Consider the following 16010-nt stretch of genomic DNA (forward strand, 5'->3'; position numbering starts at 1 on the left):
GCTTTCATGCGGCAGCTTGGGGGACCCTAGCAGCAAAGCTGTTTCCCAGGGGCGTCAGACCCGAGGGCATCTCGGTGGATGAGCGAGACCTCCCCGCAGAGGTATCACCCCGCAGGGAACAGGAGTATTGGCCCCTGCGGGCATTAGCTGCCTTATTCCCAGGAAGAAGTTAAACACGTGGCTCCGCACCAGCAGTGAAGGGAGATGGACCTTACCCCAAACCTGTTGCTCAGGCTCTGCGCAGCTGGTGCCCGGCCGAGCCCCCAAGAGCAGGGCGAATGGACTCGATGATCTTAGAGGTCTTTTCCAACCTCAATGATTCTATGATTCTATTCTATGAAACAAAGATGCCCACCCTACGGGCCATGGCAGCGAGCGAGGAGACCGGGACACCATCCCGTGGGAAAGCACGCTCAAACCAGTGTTGCCGATTCTCTAGCAAGGGATGTTGCTCAATGCAAGGCGAGGATGGGATTATACGTTGTCTCCGTCGTTCAGGCAAATTCCTTCATCACAGCTAACGCTGCTGCAGCGAGTACCAAAGGAATTAATGATTCACCACTTAATTTCCTCTTCCCCTACTCCCTCCACCTTTCTTTTGCTTTAATAAACCGGTCTGGAGCCAACTGCAGCATCAGGTTAGTGATGACTTTAAGCACCATTTATGCTGTTATTGTGGCAATTTAAATTGTCACTTTCTATTAAAAGGTCTAGCTCCAAATGGTTTTAGCTGAAAGCATCGGCATTGACAATGAAATTAAATACAGAAACTCTTTTCTCGGGATGTCAGCGCAAACACGTTTTAAATAAGGGTTCAGAAGCACCTTGCTAATTTAAACTACAGTATAGCTTTCTAGTGAAGAATAATACCTGATGCAGGGATTTTTTCCATGCTGTGTGACAGTTTCCATTGTCACTGTAAGACACTTAAAGGAGCGATGTGCCAAAGGAGTCCAGCAGCCTTTGAAAACCGCTTCTCTTCATGATAAACATGGGCAGTGCTGCATAAGCAAAAGCCATCATTTCTCAGCAGATACCCGTGAAAAGATATTCATCGTGTTCCTAAAGGACTCCGATTTACAGTCTTGCTTTCCTCCAGACAGTTTGTAAGAACAAATGGCTTTACTGGGCATCCATCTGATTCTCTGTCTCTGGTCATTACCGGTTACCTTTCAGAAACACGCTACGTATGCTGCACTTTGCATGTCTCACGTTCCTTTTATCTACACATTGCTTTGCAGGAAAAGAGACTCCATCTGTGTTGCAGCTCACCTGTAAAGATTGCATCCAGTTCCTCGACTGGCTGCAAAAAAAAAAGCACTTTTTTGCAAGCTCTGTGCAGCAGCTGCAGTGCCCGCGCCAGGCTGGTCAGCCAACTCCTCCTTCCCCACCTGCTCCGTCTCAACATCGCCTTCCCTCTAGGTCTGGCCCTTTCCTTCTGCGCTGGGCACAGGCTGGTCCTCCTTCAGCAAACACCTCTGGGCTCCTGATCTTCAACTCCACCCCACGCGTTATGCTGTTTACCTTTTGGTATCAAATAAAAATCCTTTTGCTGCAAGAGGAGCATGTGCTGCTGTTTCACATGTAAAAAATGTTTAACATCCTAACTGAACTACCTAGCATGAATATTATAAATCACAGCATTGCAAAAATACGCTTGCTCAACCTGGGTTGATTTCCCTTATTCCTGCAGAAGAGGCAGCCTGGCAGCACGGCCTTTTTAGTTTTTTGAAAGAGTTACTAGACATCAGACAGAATAACACAACCGCAATCTTTGGTGTCTGTGCCTTAAATAAGAAGTTGAAAAATACCTGAACAACTTTAATGGTTTGTCTTTTATTTTAATGGCTTTAAAACTTCTCCAGTACATGACAGTGTCCTTTATGTTATGCCCACTATGGTTTCTCTGAAGTGTATTACATCTGCTGGAAATAAATGAGTCATAACATTTAAGCTCCCCCTGTCCCATTCCCAGTTGCTACGGTTTTTGCCCTGAAGGACACAGAGATGCATCTTGAGATAAGTATCCGTAGGATGGTTATGGATATGATTTTTATGTCTACACAATTACATTTCTAGCTACAGAGCACTCCACGTTTTACCACTTCACTGCAAAGAAAAAATGCAGCAAGAGAGATTGATTTATGGCTGACCCTTACAAAAATAATACGCAAGGGAATAGGATCAAAAGTCATTTTCTTTACAGAATTATGAATATTATCCTGCTTAATTTCTTTTTAAGAAAGGGAGAACAAGAAGAAAAATATACTGGTATTCTGTGGAGAAATGAAAGAAAGGTACTGCATAGTTGCAGAAGAAGGGAACCGGGGGTACATGTGGTTAGGACTTTTTACTTAATAATTTTGTCATCATAAAAGTGGCATATTTGTTAAAATGAAAACTTTTCACGAGAACAACCCCGTTTTCCAGTTTCAGTGGAGCTCTCTTTGTGCAAAACCTGCTCACTGCCTCTCCCCAACATTCGTCTTCTAGCTAGTTTTTCTTTCTTCAACCTTACTTTCGAAGACCTCTATTTTCCAAAGTTTAAAAAAATTATTATTTTTTTTAATATCAAAAGTTTTTTATGAGACAGAAGAAATCATTTACTGTCCAGGTCTAACTTTGGATTAGAAAGAAAGAGATCTGCGAAATGTGATTAGAGAGAAGCACTCTTCAAGGACAAGTAGTATATGCAGCATGGCTATGGGAATGTGAAATGCCAACATGCTCAAATATTAGTCAAAGCAGGTGAGGGAAAATGAGAGAAATCTGCAAAAAAACAAGCTTCATTCTGCAAATATCCACATGGGGCTGAAACTCTGCCTTGGCTTAGGGGTCATGGCAGAGCCCTACAGCCTGGCCATGGGCTTAAGGGTGTGCGTAGCTCCATCCGAGCTCAGCCGGGTTCATCCGGAGGGGCTTCCCCTTCACCCAGGTTTAATCCCACTGGCGAGGTTCACGTGTCGCTGGCAAGGAGCTCGCTCTGGTTTTGAGCCTCTCTGCCCTTTACGGAGCACCTTTCATTTTGGGACTTGACCCAGGTTACACAGCTGATAGGAAATATTTGTTCATGGGCTCTTAGTGCAGTGAAATAACACTCCCAAAGAAGTAGCTAGACAGGATTGTACAATTAATGGTTTTACGACTATTTTGTCAGAACAACCCTGACTGCAGGGAGTGGTTGTGTCCTGTAATACCCAAGGAACCTGCCGAAGTTAAACCAAGTCAACAGCTGCAGATAGGCAATCTAAAGGAGCCTCTTTTTCCTGCCTAGCCCTTCTGCCAGGGCTTGGCTGGGAGGATGAAGAGCCGTATTTAAATGGGGTCATTCGGCTGCCTTCCTCCACTTCTCGTCCTCCATGAGAAAATGACACCTAACCATCCTCGTGCTCAGGGAGTTCATTTTCCCAATTCATTCGCGGATGTAAATCAATTGCCTTCACAACATTACTTTAGCCGAGGATAAAAAAGAAAACATTTGTAAGGTCAACATAAAGAACAACATAAGTTATCCAAGTTTATCTATAGCTTTTTTACCCTCTTCTGTCCTCTGGTGGGGCAACTGTCGCCGTGCCCTCCAGAGCAACTCTAGCCTGGGTGTTTGGGACCATTAGGTGTTGTGGCTTAGGCTGGCACCCCAGCTGTGCGAAGGGACATTCTCTCAGCCCTTGTGCCACCAGCCACACTTTGCTCCTGCTCGCCCCAACAGACAGGAAAGCCCTCGTCTCTGCTCTCGCTTTCAGATCAGAAGCAGCAGCTCAAGCAGGCGTTTTCCCATGGGTGGCAGGGGCACCCCGGGCTTCCTCAACTCCTCCTTCCTTGGGGCAGGCTGTACTGCTCTGCCCAGTGCTGGGGCTCTCCTGCCGTCCAGTTATTGCCAGACATTTTGGCAGTCCGGCTGGCCCAGGCTCCCGGGCCCTGTCACTGTTAAAAGCTCTGCTTCGCTTTAACGGATGACTCTTAACAGAAACACTTCTCATAGAATCACAGAATCAGAGAATATCTCAAGTTGGAAGGGACCCATAAGGATCATCGAGTCCAACTCCCTGCTCCTTGCAGGACTACCTAAAACTAAATCGTATTATTCTCAGACCTAATTCTCAGACCTAATGAAGCAGCATCAGCCACACTCACATGTCTCAGGCCTGCCCACTGCTCTTTTCCTCCTATCTCCCCTCTCTCCCATGAGATATCGATAGGGTTTCCCTCCTTTTTTAGGCTTCCCTTCCCCTCTGATATCCTTGCAGGGAATGGGGAGGGGGTTCACTTCTGCTTTAGAGCTCTGCCACTGAGGTTTTATCAAATACACAAAATATAATGTGAGTCATTTTTCATGACTTTTTCAGGTATATGGGAAGACCCTGCTAGTGTAGTTTACTTCTTGTTGACCAGTATGTATCTGCTGTAGATGCAGAGGTAAGAAGATAATGGCATTTTAAAATTATTTGAGCATACAAAACATACACAGGTACATTCATAAATCAGAGAAGCACCCACGTTCTATAAACAAGCATCTAGAAACCAGAATATTCCAGAGATGCAGCTGAGCACATAAAATGGTTGGTGGGTATACATTATTTCACATGTACAAGGAGAGGCTGAGACAGTGGGAAGTGTTCAGCCTGGACAAAACTCAATGGGATCTTCTCCATGTATAAAAATACCTGATAGTATTTATATATGGTGGTGGTGGTGTTTATATATATATATATAAATACCTGATGATATTTATAGAGGAGTAAAGATTATGGAGCCAGACTGGTGGTGCCCAGTGACAGGATGAGAGGCAACGGGTGCAAACTGAAACATGGGAGGTTCCACTGAACGTAACAAGACACTTCTTTACTGTGAGGCTGATCGAGCCCTGGCACAGGTTGCCCAGAGAGGTTGTGGAGTCTCCATCCATGGAGATATTAAAAACCCAGCTGGACATGGCCTGGAGCAACCTGCTCTCACTGACCCTGCCCTGAGCAGGGGGCAGAATAGACAATCTCCAGAGGTGCTGTCCCTCCTCAGCCGGTCTGCAATTCTGCGTAATCCAGCATGACAGCATGGTGTTTCTCTAAGACAACATCACTTGCTGTTTCCTGCATGTCCTGCACATGGGTGATAGGGTTGGATGGAGAACTGGTACTGGAACACAGCTGAGAGAGACGCTGTCCACTGGCACACGAAGGCAGTGAGTTGCTTGGGCGTATCTTTAATCTCCCGAAATGGTTACTGACTTCGCTGCATCGTGGCTTCTCAGGGAGACTCTCAGCTCCAAACAGTTTTATACAGGTCAGTAACTTTCCAGTGGGATAGAAACAGCTTCCACAAAGGCTACTACAGGCAGTGGGAACTGCAGGCAGAAAGCAAGTAAAGGCAAAGAAACACCCCTTCTTCCAGAATTGCAAGAACCAGAAGCACATGAATGCGTTTGGGAACCATACTGAGTATATAACAATGCTGTGCTTTATGTCTATCTATTTTTAAACACCAGAGGCATTATACCTGACTTTTAAAAAGGGAACAGGTTCATCAAGTGTTGCAAAAATAGCTCAAGAATCATTAAAAGCATGATTTTGGTCTGAATACATTTTCTTCAGTATTCTAGCTTATTTGACTAAGCTGTTACAAGCCTGGTTCACAGAATGATAAGATTTAAAGAGATATATATCTTTTATTGTATTCTGTTGGGGTTTGTTTTGTTTTGTTTTGTTTTGTTTTTTTAATCTTTAGGATACAGACCGCATTTTCAATATTTTTTTCTGATAAAAGTATCTTTAAAAAATGGACTTTTATTTTGAGCAAAAGCTGAGATTCTTGCAGAAAATGAGACTTCAAGAAAAATACCAAGTATTATGAAGTTTCCGTTCTTTCTAGAGAGATAACAATGTGGCTCTCTGCAAGCATTTCACTGCATTAGTTTTACTGATGTGAATGTTTTCAGCTGTAGTACATTCCAAGCAATTGTTATCGAATGTTTATATAAATTACTTTCAGGCCATGCAAATGTTTGCACTGCAGAAATCGGACCGTAAGTATTACCTGTCAGTCAGACAAGATAATAAAAATACACAGCTCAGCATTCGGGTGGAACTTATTCAGCTTCTTGCTTCCACTTACAAAGTCAGAATGAATTGCTGGGGAGTAAATATTGGGGAAACTGTAAACTGACTGTGTAGAATTGGGGGACAGAGGAAAAAGAAACAAAGGGCATCAGAGAAATTATTCTCCGAAAATTATTATGTGGGAATGACAGTTCTGAAACAGGACAGATGATACCATGTTATTCAGCTGTCAGCAAGGGCTGAAAGATGCTGGGGGAGCTGTGATAGTTGCTATAGGAAGGTGCTAGTCAACTTGTCAGATGCTAGGAAAGAGGAAATTGGTGGCAAGAGGAGATAATAGAAGAGGCAAGTGGAGGTAAATCAGAAAGATGTTAGACTAAGGGAGAGCTAACAGATGCTGCCATGGGAACTGCCAAGCAAGAGCAGGAAAGCTTGCCTGGGTCTCAGATAGACCACACACCCTGCAACTTACACATTAACATGAACAATTTATCCTGCTATTCTAATAATATCCTGCTATCCTAAAGCTATTCTAATAAAATAACAAAAAGACGAGGGGAAGAGAGAAGGAGGCTATTAGGAATGTAAGCAGTATCTGAAAATATTTAGTGAATTCATCAAACCAAGAGAAAGATGTACACAAAAGGTCTCTGTCGGGGCTACCTCATAGTATGTTAAAATTGCTTCTGCCTTTTGAGCCTAGTTGCAGTTAAAAAGCTGCCTAAGGTTTCTGTATCTGAGCCAAAAATTTTCTTGGGGAAGCAAATATATCTATTAAAATGTCACTGACACTCTGCTGTCTCTGATGGTTCCTCACATCTGAAAGCTTTCCTGTTTTTTCCCAGCTTACTCAAGTTGGGCTAATAAAATTAATTATCTCTTCCTACAAATTTGCCTCACTAGCATGCAAAACATCTGCTTTTCTTTCTCTTTCCTTTCTATGATTTTTTTTTTTTAAACAATCTCTTTGTAATGATCTTTGTCCCCTCAGGAACATATCTATTACATGTCCTGAGATGAGTTGAAATGTAAGAGGGGTATGTAACAGCTGTTTTGAAAATGGTTCAAGAAATAAAGTGGCCAGCAGTGCAGTTCCTAGTTGCTCTAAAACATCTCCTTCCTTCCTGAAACAGATGTTGATGAAATTCACCTTGATAAAGTGTGTGTATTTATATTGACAGGTTTGTCTGGGAGAACAGTGTCCTGGGACAGGCATTAAAAGAGGCTTTGCTGATACCAAAACAAGGTGGACATCTGGGATATGCTGCTGCAGCTATCCTCAGTCACGCAGAAATGCCACAGAAATCAGCTTGCTAACTTCAGAGTAGCCTGAAACTTCGGAGAGACATGACTGGTCTACTAAATCTCAGCTGCTGGCTGTTGGGTAAGAGCCCAAAGCAAGTCCTGCACTCCCAAGGTCCCAGCCCTCACACTGCATGGATCTCTCCTTCTGCTCTGCAGCCCCAGCCTTCCTATCCCTCTTGAGTTTGCTGTGAAAGTGCCAGAATAACTGTTCATGTAATTGTAAGCACCATGTGCTGCGTTGCACGGGGGTGATGTCCTCCTTTCAGGTTACAAGCCTGCCTGTGGCCAGCTGATGCCACTTTGCTGCCATGTCTGCCACACGTACCACCGGCAGTTGGACCGGCACGGGCTGCCAGGCTGTGTCTGCAGCAGATCAGCCTACCCTCACCAAAGCTGCAGAAGTGGAATGTGCAAGGTGTACTCTACCCAAAGCCGAGTCGCCTCAATGTACCTTTTTTCCACCAGTCTCCCACCAGGTCAGATGTGGACCTTCTGGAAATGCAGGAGTGCCAGAACTCTGACATTTGGAGCAGGAATTTCTATCTTCGCGTGAAAGGTGTAATGGGAACTCCCAAGCTGTCTACTGGCAGATGCTACTTTTGCTTCCTCATGGAAAGATAGGCTCAGAGTTTCACCTAATGGAACAGGTATTGAGCCTTTGGCAAAGAAACCCCTCCAGAGTTAAGCCAGATATGATGTCCTGAAAATCCTTCTCTGTAGCCTTCTGGCTCTGCAAACTGGAGCCCTAATTCACAATCGCTCAGGAGCCTGTGTCTCTCAGTTCAGGATGACTATGGTGTGCGCCTACGTCCTGTGTGTGTTTTTACTCCAGATGGAAGAGGATGACAAACTAACACTTTGAACTAAGTAGGATGAATGTGTGCGAGGAGTGGAAGAAAACTGCATTCAGGTAAAATCCAGATACGTAGATAGTAGATGACAATACTCGTTACACGTATTCCACTTCAAATTGCTTTTCATTTCTGGCAGGTCTTTCCAAGTTTGCTTAATGCGTAACCTTCCAGATCAATGGATCATGAGAGTTAACGCTGTCAGGAGTTATGTCAGTGTTGCTTAGGCAGAGCTGAATTAGAAGAAGGTGGCATTTTTGTAGCACATTTGTTTAAAGCATCAGCAATGAAATCATGGCTATCAGATTCCATTCAAAAGTTTGAGAGGGCAGAGCGCACAGAAAATGAAACTTCTAGATATAAATATATGCTCACTACAGTGATGCTGTTTGTTTACTTTTTAAGGCTGGTATGAAACTATGCTTTCAATTATTTGGTGATAACTTTTTGTATTACTTCAGACTCCATTTTGCTCTTTTGACAGTCACAGGTTTCTGGCTGCACCCCCTGACAGCTGCTAAGATGATGTGACAGCTGCTGATAGGATGTGAATATTTATGGTCATTTGTGGTTCATTACGCTCAAGGAGTAAGCTGATCTGAACCTGTCTTTTGGCTAATACAAATACCAGCTAATACAATTATGCAGTGTCTCTCTCTCTCTGTAACTGAGGCCTTTAACCCTATACTTCGGAATAAATCATAACAGTTCTGCCCAGCAAAGCTAAACATTTGAATTTGGTGACTGCTTTTTAAAGAATCATCGAAAGATGATACCTTTCCAAATATGAAAAGTATCAGAAGAATTCACTTGTCTACTTGTATGGTGATCAAGAAACACTTTAATGTTTCTTGTCCTTTTGCAACCATCACTGGGGGGACCCTTCCACTGCTCTGCTCTGCAGGCAAGTGCAGTTTTGCCGTTGCACAGACAAAAAAGCTGAGACTCAGACAGGTTGCTTGACTTTTACAATAGGATGAAAGAAATCCTTGCCAAAACCAAAAAGACACCACAGCTGCTGTGAATCTCCTTCACTGTATTCACAAGACCCATATTTCTGTTCAAATGCAGATAGAGTGGAAACAAAACATTGGACTTTTAAGAGAACAATATCATAAAACCCAAGAACGGTACAGGTTACTCATTATCAAGGCAATACTAACAAGATGTGAATATTTAGCTGTGTCTGGAAAACACAATAAATGGCCACCCCCTTGGGAAGGACCTTGTGGCTTTCTCCGGTGCCCCCCTTCCCTCTGGCAGCCTGAGCTGCCCCTGCCAGTCTCTGTGAGCTGGGGGAGAGTCGGTGAAACCCCCCTGGGGGCGATGGCTCTCTGTGAGCTGGGGGCGAGTCGGTGAAACCCCCCTGGGGGCGATGGTGCAGGCACACCAAGCACACCAACTCCCTAAGACGAAACCCCTCACGGGTTGCAACAAGTTGTAAAATGTTGTAAAAACCTCCAGGGGTGCACACCAGAAAGCTACAGGGTCTTCTGCAAGTTAGGGGGTTGGGTATTTTTTCTGTTCTGCAGAACCACAAACATTTTCGCAAGGTTTGTAAGTTCTGGAGGGGACCCCCCAGCCTTAAGAGAAGAGCTGCCCCTGGCTTAGCCGTTTTATGTCTGGAGCACATTCGTCCCACACACACGGATCAGAGCTGCAGACACCACTTGCACAAAGGAAGGGAGCTGTGTTGGAGACAGCCACGCAGTCTCCCACTCTTGCTAACGGTTTCATGGGTTTTTTTTTCTGGTTTACTGTGACCTGTATATTATTTCATAACATCTCAGATCACCCAGTTACTCCTGTCGAGTTTTGGTATTTGTCTGAAGCCCAACTTCCAGTTTTCATCTGCAGACAGTATATCTTTCAGCTATTACAAACGCGTGCCTAATGTTTATTTGAAGGGTTTTGCTTTTCCTTTCCGGCCACACTGTGCTCCAGACGGTCTTGCTTCTCTACCAAAATCTCTTCGCTGCTCCTGATGGCTCAGTTTTCATACGGAACCGCAGGACAAAAATTCATAATTGAATGCCATTTGAAGGATGGTTGTGCTCTTCTTTCACCTTCACAACTCAGTGCAAACTCAGACATTGCCTATGGCTTTTCAAAACGTTTTTAAAACCATGAATTTCCCATGCATGTAGGGACAGCTGTAGAATTGAGGTAGCTTTCAAATAACATCAAACTGAAAACAACATATATTTTTTTCTGACTGTAACTTTCTTCATCTAATTTCTATTAATTACTTACAGGAAAAAACCTTAGGAGTGCATGTCCAGCCAGAAATAAGGTTCATTTTGGAGGAAGAAGAAATAAATGTAAGCACAGAACCTAAGCTCCCCAGCCTTTACTTGTAACATTACTTGCAAACCGAGCTTCAGAATTTCACAAGCTATGCTTATATAAAGGTAAAAAGTACAGTTTCAGGCTGTGGCATTGATTTTGTAGGTAGACAGTCCAGGCTTTTGCCCATGCCCAGGCTACTGGCACAGGCAGTCTCGCTGCTATGGTGACTAAAACGCGTGCTGACAACGTTTTGCATTCATACCTGTATGCTTTTCTCACCTTGCTTGCTAACGCGTGGTCTGCTAGCTACAGAAAATAACACACCTCTAGTTTTGGAGGGTGTTCTGTTTTGTTTTTTAATTTTATTGTTATATTACAGTTTTACTGTTGTGTGTGCATGTTCTGGCTTTGTTTTTTTTTTCCCTTCCCAGTAATAGCAATACAAAAGGAGCAAAAAAACATTTCTGTCATGTTATGACCTGTGGGAAGAAATGCATGATCTGTCTTGCTCAGCACCTGACTGTGTGGAAAAGGCAGACTTAGTCATTAACTGCAGTGTGCCTGAGATGCCGTCTTCCAGTCAGAATAACATCAGTAACTTCCAGAGAGACCCCTGCTTTCCCCTCCAGGAAACAGCTATAAAACATGATCTCGAGGATAGTCACCTTGACTCTACATATCCTGTTCCATAAAGAGGTCCTTAGCTTTTGTTAAGGTCTGCTGTCCTGAATTAAGTTGAAAAGCAGAAACTTCTATAAACAAGAAAGAAATAAATCTGTTTGTGTGCAATTTCCTCATTTTGAAACATTGCATTTTGATTTCCATCACTTTTATTTTTTATTTTAATGAGTTTCAAAATGTTTCAGATTTCAAAATTTGCTTTGAACAGCATATGCAGAATGGTTCATGTAGGAGATGTCGAACTGAAATGTTTCCACATAAACCAAAGTTAAAAAATAGTTCCCTGTCGATAAATCTTTTAAAAATCACCCCTCTTATCAGAAGCTTCAGTTCAGATGAACTGGCATTTTTGACATAAAAACTTCTCAAAATTCTTGGCAGCCCTCCTCTAGAAGTTGGGGATTATAAGTCAAGACTGGGAAGGAAAAAAATCTACAGAAATTCACCCTAGGGAAAGAACTTCTTAATCCTAATCTATTCTTTTTGATGCTGAAGCTCTGTGAGGTTTGTCTTTGCCCATCAGTGCCCTTGGACACATATGAGATGCTCACAAAGTGGCACTTACTTGGTCCTTAAGACATATTTGTCTTACTGCTCATCAACACTCCTTTGGGGAAAAACTTCTCCCATTGCTGAAAAGCTCTGCAATCAAATATATGTACTTTATCACAGCAATGGCAGAGAAAATGCACTACCTGCCTCTATTCTCCCTCAGGATGCTGATTGTTGGCTACCCCCCTTACTGCCAATTCGGGGTCCTAATTTTATAAGGTTCTTTCAGCTCTTTGTTCTACTATGAAGTACTGTGAATTTCCTTTCTGTTGTTCCACTGCCACATCCAATTGTTCATAGGTTACTTTAAAAAGGCAAGACAAGGCAAGTAATTACTCGTATCTGGAAGAAAGTGTAACAATGTATCACAAAAATAATAGTTTGATTCTGCCTCTTTATATTTCTCCCCTATACTGACTGCCAGAAACTGATTTGCTACTTTGGAAGTGAGATAAAATCAAACTTGTTAGCTTCAGATTTAATTAAAGCCTCTCTCTTTTGTCTTTTATTGCTTCTCTACTGATAAGAGTCTTCGTCTAAGCTTTCCTCTTAAAAGCAGAGATGTAAAGCTTCTGGCACACCTGATATTCTTTCTCATGCAGAAATTTGTCCATCTGAATAGGTACAAAAATTACAATTTAGTTTTGTTATCTTAATTTATTTCATTGTAGCCACTGTATTTCTTTATTTTTACAGTTGCTGTCAGGATCCAAATAACAAGCAAATGCCATTATTAATTTCTTTAACAGTGATATAGGTGTCCTTCCCTTACATTAATGAGCCACCTTTTCTGAAATGGGCTGTTTTATTACTGGCAGTAAGTGAAAAGTCAACGGCTTTATAGTGGAAAAGGCCAAGTTGCATCTAAGTTCAACTGTGTAATATGCTATAGCTAAGAAACAGGATTTAATTTCATTATTAAACCTGTACGTGCCTTTGGAAGCTGGACAATATTAGTTGACTTTTCGTAGCTGGTTGGGTATCCAAACTTGTGAGAAATCTGATGTACAGTCCTATGGAACTGAAAATTGTTGATTTATTTTTCCAATACAAGCTTTTCTTGTTAGCTTGAACTCAGCTGAGCGTAATTCACCCCCCAGGAAAAGTCTTTGAATGTATTTCCCATCTGCACTGGTGACGATGATGTCTCCTAGACTTCCCTACAACCAAAATACGTTAGCCTGTCCTATATGTCCTGTGCGATGGAGCTTAATGTTTGTCCTGCGATAGCCTGCAGTATCTCCTGCTGTTCAGTTTCTGGGCCAGGGCTGACATCAGGATTTCTGTCTACAGGCTTGGCCCACCAATATGGGATAGAGGGGCTGCGTCACCTTCTGAAGGCCAGTATGCCTCCTTCGGGGCGAAACCACAGATGGCATTAGCTCCTCCAGACCGCACGCCGTGGGGGCAACGGTCACAACAGGTATCCTGTTCAACAGAGCTAAGAGGATCCAGTTATTCCTGCAGTGAGGCAGGTGAAAAAGAAAGTCATCATAAAAATGGAAGAAAGATAGAGCTCTTTAAAAGAAGAGCACACTGGTAGAAGCAAAGGGGCATGTTCCTTGAGAAGAAACAGGTCTGAGCAGTACAGTGTCTGGAAGGGGGCTGAAGCACAAAGTACTTGAAAGCCCCTGGTAAACAGAGGCAGGGAACTGCGTTCACAGGTGGTTTTTATTCTGAGGAACTGTGAAAATCTCTTGATGCATCTAAACGGAGAGGTGATCCATTTATAAATACTTTTCTACTGCCGAAGGTGGTTTTTGTGGCAAATATGTATTAAACTAAAAGGTTAAACCAGAAACTGGAATAGTGAAGCTGGGAGGAAAATGCACTTAGGCTCCTGGGGATTGAAAGGGTTTGCTGTTGGTGTAGAGACCTGGCATGTGGCTTAGAGGCCAGTGCAGAGGGGGCACTGCTGAAGAGCCTGGGCTAAGAAAGTGTGCGCAGGGCAGCAGACCTCCAACTGTGGTAGCTGAGGGGTCACGGCATGTTCTTCAGTTTGATTTATTAAATTTAAGGACTCTCAGGCAAATATTGTTGCCAAGAAATAGCCCAGAATGTGAGGAAGAGGTGGTGCACGCTCCCCCCAGATGTACGGCAGCTTTTAAGGAAGTGGATCTAATGTTCGACCCAAAGACGGCAAATGGTGTTTCTAACAAAAAGGAATTGCAGTAGGTATGTGGTTTTGTTTTTAGACTCTATTTTGCGCAAAAGACTCCAGTAGCACCGAGAGCAGGATGGATCTTTACAACAGCAGCTGACAGTTAATCCTTAACCTCTAAACTTCAACCTGTTACTTTTCTATAGGTTTGAGACAGGAAATTCTCTAATGCCATGTCCAGTGTATGCTGCAGTATTTGCTCCAAACTGGTACTGCTGAATGACTAAAATATGACTGTCAAATCCAAAATTGTTACTGTGTGGATTCTTCAATGAATTCTTAAGTCAAAGCAGGCTCTGGGTTTCTTTTAAATACAGTAAAATAGCCATGAGTTTTGTCACTCCTATACTTAACGTGTGAATTTCTTTAACAAAAGCATTGACAAACCTGCCTCATTCATAAAAGGCATTCACAGGAAAGGGATTTTTGTTTTTAGCTTTCAGGGAATACAAGGAGCTGGCAACCAAAATAGCAGCAGATGGGAATCCTGTTGTCTCTGCTCAGGAAGAACCTTCAAAGGCCTTGGGCCATCTTTCCATCTCGGCAAATCCTAACTTGAGCTTTCGGTCACATTTCAGAATATGTGATCACCTTCAAATAGTTTGATAAAAATCAAGCAAATGGGGTAGAAAATGCATGGTGTATTAAGGCTATTTCCCCCTCTACTAGCAACTGTTTCTTCAGGATGAGTAAACAGACTTCCAAATAGAAAATAAGCTGGAGCGGTGTTTCAAGAATTTTGCCTGTATCTTTCTGCAGCTGGGCAGCAGAAGATGTGCTGGACGGAGGATGCTCCGGGCAGCCTGTGAAGATTGGGCAGATACCACATTCTAACAGCCAGTTACTGCCGCATCCCTCCCGGTGAAACTGTAAAGCTCTCCTCTTCACTTTCAATGCAGTGAAAACAATGACAGCCATGCCAAGGAGGACTCAGACTAAATGGCTTTGGCCTGCAACCAAGCCCTCCTGACAGTAACAGAACGGGCTGACAGGAGCCTCATCTGTCTTGCTCCCAAATCCTGCTGCACTGGAAGGGATCTGCCTTTTCCCAATCGAGTACCTGCTGGTGTTAGCCACTGAGCAGTTCAGTTCTCCTCTGCATTCCTGTGTTCTTGCTGGCAGAGTTTCAGTGTCCAGCCTGCCCTTCCCGTAAAACCTTTGGGAATCCTGTGAAGATTGTAAGGTGGCAGGTTTTACCACAAGGGCCCATGGTGCCTACAAACATCCCACAGTCCCTAAATTCCCCACCTCCCCTCAATTTGTTCAAGTTCCTGGAATACCACCTTGATGAAGGGAAGCCTCCATACGTATTTTAGCTGGTTTGTGTCTTCCCTTCTTTATCCACTAATTCCTGGCATTCCTTTGCATTTTCTCCCATGCTGATTCCTCAGCTGTCATTTCTGAGGACTATGCCCCGTGGTCCCAAGACCTTTTTCCTGAGTGGCAATAGGTAATTACTGCATAGGTAGTTAGAGGTGTCCTCCCCCTGAACACCACTTTGCATTTACCAAGAGTGTCACCTGCTGTTTTGTCACCCGTTGCTGTAACAATCCCTCTGCTGCTTCTTGCAGCCCGCTTTCGGTCTGACTATCCAGAACAACTCAGTGGGTCACCAAACTCCATCATTTCATTACTCATTCTGTCCTCCTGGAAACAGCCTGAAAAGGCTCAGGCTCCAGAAAGGATCCTTCCAGCAGGTGAAACGTGGGGAAGAGGAGAATCCCTCGGTGTATTCCTACCCTCAATGTGCTCTCCTTCAGCCAGTGCAGAAGAAGATGCAGCTTTTCACCTCATTGCAGCCAAGATTATGGGGAAGTCTTTGGTGAAGGGCTCCATGAAAAGTTCTTTGAACATCTGCTACACTGACCAAGCAACTTTCTGCTTCCACAGGCCCCTGCAGAGAGCGCAGTGCCCAGGGCTGCTCTGACCGGGCTGGGGTGAAGGCGGACGTAGCACTGGCGCTCCTCGGCTGATTCCCCATCCCTCCTCGGCTGGCAGCCCGCGCTCCTGTGCGAGACCCGGCTCCAGGTGCCCTGACACCCTGGGCCTGCGAAGGAAGGGGACGGGGTTGGACTCGCTGGCTTCCCCAAGAGCCCCTCCACGGCGGACGAGCAGAGA

General features: G+C 43.8%; 1 protein-coding gene across 1 annotated transcript in view; it reads left to right on the forward strand.

Moving 5' to 3' along the window:
* The first annotated feature begins 5213 nt into the window (after positions 1-5213).
* LOC103896994 (organic solute transporter subunit alpha) overlaps positions 5214-16010 on the forward strand; it is a 21618-nt gene continuing 10821 nt past the window's right edge. The window contains exons 1-2 of the mRNA XM_009276942.1: positions 5214-5280; positions 13302-13358. Of these exons, the coding sequence (XP_009275217.1) occupies positions 5214-5280; positions 13302-13358 (124 nt within the window). The remainder of the gene's footprint in view (positions 5281-13301; positions 13359-16010) is intronic.

Source organism: Aptenodytes forsteri, unplaced genomic scaffold (assembly GCF_000699145.1).
Source record: "Aptenodytes forsteri isolate BGI_AS27 unplaced genomic scaffold, ASM69914v1 Scaffold273, whole genome shotgun sequence".
Taxonomy (NCBI): domain Eukaryota; kingdom Metazoa; phylum Chordata; class Aves; order Sphenisciformes; family Spheniscidae; genus Aptenodytes; species Aptenodytes forsteri.